The 8339-nt window shown below is 34.5% G+C and overlaps 1 protein-coding gene across 1 annotated transcript; it reads left to right on the top strand.

The window, feature by feature from the left end:
* The first annotated feature begins 14 nt into the window (after positions 1-14).
* On the top strand, positions 15-6620 carry LOC101511978 (uncharacterized). The gene is made up of 11 exons (XM_004498107.4): positions 15-70; positions 847-1212; positions 1466-1575; positions 2004-2716; positions 2834-3897; positions 4016-4231; positions 4741-4820; positions 4957-5049; positions 5125-5198; positions 5283-5418; positions 6149-6620. The coding sequence occupies exons 2-11, from the start codon at positions 1137-1139 to the stop codon at positions 6230-6232; spliced, it is 2646 nt and encodes an 881-aa protein (XP_004498164.1). The 5' UTR covers positions 15-70; positions 847-1136; the 3' UTR covers positions 6233-6620.
* The last annotated feature ends 1719 nt before the right edge of the window (positions 6621-8339 follow it).

The raw sequence follows: 8339 nt of genomic DNA, 5'->3' as shown, positions 1-8339 counted from the left end.
GAGCGTCGTCGTGCCGCTCTCACCAACACTGGTCGCAGAGTCAAACTTGATCTTTTCGCGGAACCCTCTGGTATCTTCTCCCTCCTTTACCACTTTTTTTTTTGCTCAATTTCTTTTATGTTTTTCGTCAATTACTTTATTCTGTGATTGATTTGAACCCAGGAAACCCTAATTTCGTCCGTATCTGGAAAATCAACTCGTCCTTAAAGTTTTTAAATTTTACTTTGAGTGATTTTCACAATTATGATATTATTTTACCGAAATAAATGAAAAAAAAATACATGGGAGTTGTATTTCATGTTACTTGTATTATTAGACTTGTTGTTTTTTTTTTGGATGAATGCTTATGAGACTTATTTATTCAAATTATATACATATTCCAGTGTTTCTTATCTCATCCCATCCTATTTATGCTTTTAATGATTTTCACTTGCGTGTTTCATCATATATTTCCATTGTTGAAAGTAAAGGTGTAGAAGTTACTTGTTGTTGCTTCTTTTTTTCTTTTTCTTTTATTTCTTTTTAATGCTTTTCTCTTGAACTTAGGAAACACTTAGAAACATTATCTGCCTAGTCGTGCTGGACACTTAACAGAGTCTGCCCATTCTACTTTGCCATATCCCTGTCCATGTTTTATTAGAAAAAGTTTTAAGAGTTTTTACATTTGAGGAAATTGCATCACATCTGCATTACATTGGGGTAGTTTATGTAATTATGTATCTGTATCACGTATGTGTAAGAGAAATAATTAGTGTGGTACTCTGGATTATGCAGATGACTTATGAAGTAGGATTAGATCCATATAAATCTAATATATGTTGTTTTCTCAATTTTATACATTTCTAGGAGATTTGGGTGGCTCCACTATACATGGTGATGCTGGAGGAGATACAAATTTACAACAGCAAGATGGGTTACCCAATTCACCCTCTTCTTCAGGTGGGTTCTGTCAGTTTTCCTCAAAAGGACTATATTTAGAGGACATGAGTGCTCTACATTAAATTGGTGGAAATATGGAACTATATATACGAGACATTTTTTGTTTGCCCCAAGAAACTGTTCTCAGACTGTAGGGCTGCCGAGGTCTTGGGAACATTCATTTCAGATGAGGTCGACCCTGCCACATTGAAATATGAATGACTCCCAATCGTTGTCCCTCCTTTTTGGCAGATTCAAGGGATTTCCGAAGTTCAGGCGGTAGAAAGTTTATCGGTTCGTATGTTTCTGTCTTTATTTGCTTAGTGGCTTACTGACATTTCCTATCTGTAACAGGTGACTCAGATGTTACAAGCTACAATGCTTGTGAATCTATTTGCATCTTTCAGTTGTTTTTTGTCTGTTTTGTTATTTGTTGCAATCACTTGTATAGTTATTATCATTTTGGCTCTCTTTTTAAATGTTCTTTCCTTTATATGGTTAATATCTAGCATTTTTGAAATTCTGACATGCTAGCATTTGTCTTCAGGTCAACAATCACAGAACCCCCTCTTGTTACTTGGGCAATATAGTGATGATGAAGTGGATGAGGGATCAAGCAAAGGGCCTAATGATACGAAGGTGCATAACCATGAAGAGGTATTAATTATACCACCCATATCTTTTCTAAACCTAAAGCTTGTTGTTTTTATACCAGACATGCATCTGACTATTGTTTTTGTACTTTGCCTTGTTGTGATGCTCAAAGTGATGCCCTTGATCTTAATAATTTCTCTAATTAATTCTGGCAAACAACAAATACTTATTTTGGTTGGAACATAGTTTTCCGTAACTCATTCCTACTATATGATGATGATATTCATATTTGTCTAGTACCACCTAAAAGTATTGCAGCACAATCATTTTTACAATTAATTGCAATTTGATATTTTATAATAAATTATATTCCTGTGTCACTCGTGATAATTAGCATTAATGTTGTTTGTGTAGTAGATGTGTATAGTACTTTTATCTAAAAATGATTAATCTTTATGTGTTACTTATACTGGGAGTTCTATTTTTGTCAGGCTAACGTTGCACCTGGTGAAGGATCTAAAGACCTGGACATCAGTGTCTCTGTAGATTCAGTTGCTCAGAATAATGGACAACAAGATACAATGCAAAATTCACCCTCAATGGATGTTGAATACAGTGAAAAAAATGAAAGTGATGTTGCTCATAGTAATTTGCAAGATGAAAAGGTTTTCAAAGATCAAACGGATGCTTCAGAAAATTTTGATGAACAAAATGGAAATGATACCAGTTCAGGATGGAGGATGGTGATGCATGAAGAAAGCCAACAATATTACTACTGGAATGTTGAAACCGGGGAGACTTCATGGGAAGTGCCCCAGGTTTTGGCTCAAGCGGATCATTTGACTAATGATTCCTTACCTCCTGCTTCTGTCATCGACAAAACTAATAATGCCACAGTTGGTGTTGATAATACCTCTACTGCTTTCACAATTGACGGTTCTGTGGAAACCTCAACGCTTTCTCATAAAGAATTGCATGGTTCCAAAATGAATGGATGTAATGGTGAATGTACAAATGAAAATCAGGGTTCTAATGTTCATGGAGTTGATTTGATAAGAAATGACGGTCTCATGAGTTTATCTTATAGTGATCATTCAATAGTTTCCAAATTTAGTTCTGAAGAAGAGCAAGCGGAAATTGATTTTCCTTCTCGTCTTATCCAACAGAGTGAGAGCTTGTTAGAGAAGCTGAAATCACTGAAAAAGTAAGCATGTTGCTTCAGCTGTTTTGCATAATTTGTTTGTGGTATTTTGTTTGATTATTTGTTTGATCAAGAACTTGCTTCTTCCATATTTAAATAATTAATGGAATTAATCTTCAGGTCAAAGGGAAATCTCCAATGCCAGGATTCCTTGTCAAAGTATATGTCAGAGATTGAGATTAGACTTTTTGATTTTAGATCTCTTGCATCCTATGGATCATCTTTGCTCCCATTCTGGGTGCACTCTGACCGGAAGATTAAAGTAATTGAAAGTTCAATCAATGATGAATTGTTACAAACTGCTAAATCAGAACACGATGAAGCTGAGGAAAAACATGTACCTGTCACTGAAGAACTGGGTGAGCAACAGAATGATGTGGGCCATGAGTCTGAAGTAGATCACGATGAAAACAAAGGGAGCTTTCCTACTTCTGAAGTTTCTAATGAATGTCAGGCAGATGCTTCAGTCTTAGCTTTAAAGGATGTCACTGATATATTTTCCTCTGATGCTCAGCACAATCCTTTTTCTATTTCTACTGGTGGTCATATGGAAACAGGTCTAGAAGTCAATCCACAAATTGAAGCAATTATAAACCCTGATGAATCAACCCATGACCATGAGTATAACATTGGGGAAGATGTTGATATGGATGTCGACATGGAAGTTGAAGATATGAATTCCTCAGAAAATACAGCTGTTGTGGATGTGTCAGTTGCAAATGATTATGTGCAAACAGATCAACCATTTCAGTCGAATCCACTTATCGAATACCATTCTTTGTTGCCTGAGGATGAATTTATTGTGCCTCCTCCTCCTGAGGATGAATGGATCCCTCCACCACCCCCTGATAATGAGCAGGTGCCCCCCCCACCACCGCCTGGCGATGATCAGATGCCTCCTCCTCCTCCTGGTGATCCACTAGCAACTTGCTATCATGTTATCCCATCTTACACAGAGACAGGTCAACCCCTTTCTTATGCTCAATATAATCTATCTTATCCTGGCGCTAGCTCTGAGTATTATGGTCAGATAGCTGCTGAAGTCACAACTAGTAACATATATGGACAAGTTGCTATGCCACCTGCACAGCTATACTATAGTGCAGTTCCTAATATATACAGTCAAAATTCTCAAGTTATGATCAATCCAACAGATCCTGTTGCTTGTTACGAGGTTCATGATGGTATGTTTGTATTACCCACAACTTATTAGTAGTTAATGATGTTTCATTTTTTTATAACTGAGTATTTTGTCAGTTATTGTGTTTTTCTTGTAATAATCTTTCGTTTTGTATTTTTCAGGAGCTGGCTTGAAACCCATACCTGATACTAATATTAATGATTCTGGTGGTGTTGGGGGGACTGACAGGGTCTCTGGTGATGTTCCATCCACCTCTACTGCTATCCATGATCCTGCAACTGTTTCAGCTAATGACAGTGTTTCATTGCCACCAGCTACTACTGAAGCTGTTGCAGACAAGACCGTCTCATCATTAGTTGCTAAAGCACAAACTAAAGGTAACTATTCTGGGCTAGTTTGGTATTACTGGCTAGATTATCCTTCAATTTTGCCACATTAAAGTTGAAGAGGTGAAATCTTGTGGTCTTATCGGCAATATAGGGGTTCTATAACATATACTAGATTGTTGGGTAATATGTTTTTGAGGATTAACAATAATCATTTACAATTAATTGAAAGTGTTAGTTGAACCTTCCTGCCCCATCGTTGTGATGGATTTGCTGGTTGAGTAACATTAGTGATTTTACTTGTTAACATGCTTTTTCTTGGTGTTTGTTAATTCATGTATGTATTTATTAAATCAGTCTACTCCATATGATGACATATTTTTTGTGGTATATCTAGGAATTGTAGTTAGAATTGTTCTCCATTGCATCTGCATGATTTTTCTCTCCTTGTATTGATCTGTTTTTTCATAAATTTTAAATGTAATCATTAAATACTCTTCATAAATCTACATAAAAATGCTGCAATGCGTGGGTACTTATGTCCCTTACCTTTTTCTCAGTTGTCCGTAGTAGAAAACGGGCAGTTGCAGTTGGATCCTCATTGAAGTCTAATAAGAAGGTCTCAAGCTTGGTGGACAAGGTAGGACTACTTTTTATTATTTTCAGAGTTTTTTAGTTTGTGATTTCATATCCTGGACTGTTTTCCTATTTGGGTTTAAATTCTTTAGTTTCTAATGTTTGAATTTGATTTATTTTCTGTTTATTGTTATTACTAGTGGAAGGCAGCTAAAGAGGAGTTACTTGAAGAAGAGGAAGAACCTGATAGTGTGTATGAGGCCTTAGAAAGAAAGCGACAAAGGGAAATAGAGGTTTGCACGAGGACTTATCTTTGTATATTATTGCAGACATCCAATTTTTTGTATTGACATATATTTGATTGGTAGGAGTGGTGTGCAAAGCAAATCTCAAGTGGTGAGGCCAAAGACAATGCTAATTTTCAACCTTTGGGTGGAGATTGGTATGTGACTCCAGAGACTGTTAATTTAACATCCACTAATATTGTAACATAGATAAACAATGAGATATTCCTTGTGTTATGCAGGCGGGAGAAGGTCAGACGCAAGAGGGCTAAAGCAGCAAGTGACACTGTTCCCAAAGTGCAAGTGGCAACTGAGCATAAGAATCAACAGAAGCCTGATATTGTGGAACTTTCCAAGGGTCTCCCATCTAATTGGCAGGTGTGTTTCCTGGGTCCTTTTGTATTGCTTTATTTGAACTGGAAAATCTCTTGTATTTTATTAAATTGTGAAGTGCTTCAACTTCTGTTGTCACTTTTTAGCAAGCTTTTTGAGAGTGAAAATATGATTTCAGGAGGCTGTGTTAAAGTATTTCTGAATACACAACTTATATATTTTCTGTTTTAATGGTGGTAACTTGCTTTTATCCTTTTATTTATTCAGTGTTCCTTTGGTAAACTTTTTGCTATTTTGCATCTGTAGATTAGGAATTTCTCTTATTTACTTGATATTAGTCAAAATAAACAACAAATTTTTATTATAGATAAAATGGGTTTGCTTTGATTCGTTGTAAAAAACATTAAAAATAGACAAAAAATTGGGTTCGCTGCAATTCATCATTAAAAACATTAAAAAAATAAGACAAAAGTGTGTGGGTGAATTGGAAGAGTGCTACTCTGGTTATTATTTATTATAGAAAAATATATTCTTTTAGGGAAAATGTTATCAAATACATGATATTTAGATATGTGCATCCTTTTATCTACAGTATTGAAACTCATTTTGATGTTACTACTATATTTTATGCAACAGGTTAGGTATGTGGCTAGGTTCAATTCAAGAGTATTGATATTGGATGTTCACTCTTGTGTGTTTTGAACTGTAATATTAGTGGATTATGATTTGTATGAAGAGCTTTGATTTTACTCACCAACTTTTACTTGCCTTTCAGGCTTATTGGGACGAGGCCTCGAAGCAAGTTTATTATGGTAACACTATCACATCGCAGACGACATGGACTCGGCCAACGAGATGAGCACTGAAATATATATAACACTCACTATCAGATAGGAGGCGACATGGACCCGGCCAATGAGTTGAGCACTGAAATAAACTATAACACCATCACATTGGAGACAACATGAACCTGGCTGACGAGATGAGCAACATATTTGTTTGGAATGGGCTAACATGGGGTTTAATGTTTAGCATATTTTGTTTCTCTTTTTCTGAGTATATGATCATCTGGTTTTTTAGATAGTTTATGGGTTTATTAGATATCCATAGTGCACGATTTGCTCTAGCATTTATGATTTGTTATGGTGCTTTATTTAGTAGCACTGGGGTTAACATTATTATTCTGGAGCAGTATTTTTGCTGCAAACCAAAGAAAACAAAGGGAATATGAAATCATTTTTAATCTATATCTATTATAAAGGAGATAAAAGCTTGGTGAAATGTTGGTCCAAATATATCCTGGAGAATTTAGGATGAGAACACCACCAAATTTTGGAAAGACGCCTGCATTACGGGGGTATGATTATCTTGAAGTCCTAATTGGTTTGCGTGTCCCACTAAATAAACTTAACTATCATGTATATCAAAGAAGTTATGCATGTAAAGAGCATTTTGATATATGTGTATGTATATGAAAGAAGCTATTGAACTTGTTCAACCTCCTATTTCTTGGTGGTCCTGATGTGCCCCATTGGAATCTAGCTACCAATGTGCAATTTATTTTTTTTAATAAAAACTGCATGAAATGTTGAGCACTAAATAATAGAGGACAATCTATATTTAAATTTTGTTAAAGTTTGACTGTGGAAAGGACCGGTTGGAATCAGAAAGACTTAATGATGGAAGAGTCAAAAGATGCATGACTTTTAAGATTGTTTGTGCAAGATGTTGGAAACTCCAAAATCAATTTTGCTTATTTTGAGAGATTGTGAAGAGACTAAGGAGCTTTGATATAGGGTTATTACTTGATTAAGTTATTTGGTCTTGATCTTTTTGTTTGGTTTGAATGGAACTTGAGGATCTACCTTGGGTTTGGTGTATCTTTTTTGGAGTACTGCTCATATTTTCCTATTAGCTGAGTTTAGACGAGAAACTCTGGAATTTGATTAACATTTAACAATGATACTCATAATATTGTGTCTGAATTGTACTAGCCCAACACACCTAGAAGGATCAACAATGCATATTAGAAACATAACTGGTTCTGTCCCCCACCCGAGCGCCTTAAACTTAATGTCGATGATCACATTTTATCATCAATGTGAGCTGTGCTTGTGGTGTGTTCATTTATGTTCAACATGGTAAATTTATGTTTGCTTTTATGGGTTAAATTACATCTTCTGATACTCTTGCAACTGAATGGTGGGCCTCTCATGCCTCCAAATAGTTCAATCTCAACACCTGCAATGTGTATTAATTGAACCTGATTTCAAAGTGGCAGTCGACATGATTCATCGCGACCATACTAATACATCCTATCTGCAATATGTATTTGCAAATACCTCTTATATTCTCAAGGCTGCTAATATGAACTTTGAAGTTCTATCATATTGCTCGCGACACTAATAAATGTGCCGATCTCTTATAGCACATTGAGTTCATTTTACTTTTTTCAATCTAGTTGTGATGGAATTTTCCCCCTTTGTTAGATCTCAGTAAAACAAAATCACATTTTATAGTCATACAAAATTATCATGTAAATATTATTAATCGCGATATATCAATAAATATTGTTGAATTATTTTTTTTCACATATGTTAATAATATTATAAAAAAAAATTCACAAACAAAAACTCAATTTTATTTCTAAGTTCATATTTTTGTTATTTTTATCTTTAGTATATAACATTTAAAAAATTTATATTTAATTCATAAATTAAAAAATTGTAAATTTGTGTGGACGAACATCAAATAATATTCCGAACATGATTGCAAAAAATGATTTAAAAATAAAAAATATTTTATTTCAATAAAGTCTAACTATTGAATAAATTTTAGAGATTACAAATATTATTTTTAATAGGAATTAAAAACAATATAAAATAACAACTTATTTAATAAAAAAATAAAATAGAAGAATTTGGTATAGCATATTTATAATAATATTAAAATTATCATCAAGAGTC

The sequence above is a fragment of the Cicer arietinum genome, chromosome 5 (assembly GCF_000331145.2).
Source record: "Cicer arietinum cultivar CDC Frontier isolate Library 1 chromosome 5, Cicar.CDCFrontier_v2.0, whole genome shotgun sequence".
In the NCBI taxonomy this organism is placed as follows: domain Eukaryota; kingdom Viridiplantae; phylum Streptophyta; class Magnoliopsida; order Fabales; family Fabaceae; genus Cicer; species Cicer arietinum.
This window is presented reverse-complemented; position numbering and strand designations above follow the sequence as displayed.

Bases quoted from the DNA above. Each gene is read 5' to 3' on its own strand.
- LOC101511978 (XM_004498107.4), top strand. From the start codon at position 1,137: ATGACTCCCAATCGTTGTCCCTCCTTTTTGGCAGATTCAAGGGATTTC. The intron at 1,213-1,465 runs GTTCGTATGTTT...ATTTGTCTTCAG, and splicing joins AGGCGGTAGAAAGTTTATCG to GTCAACAATCACAGAACCCC. The intron at 4,232-4,740 runs GTAACTATTCTG...CCTTTTTCTCAG, and splicing joins TGCTAAAGCACAAACTAAAG to TTGTCCGTAGTAGAAAACGG.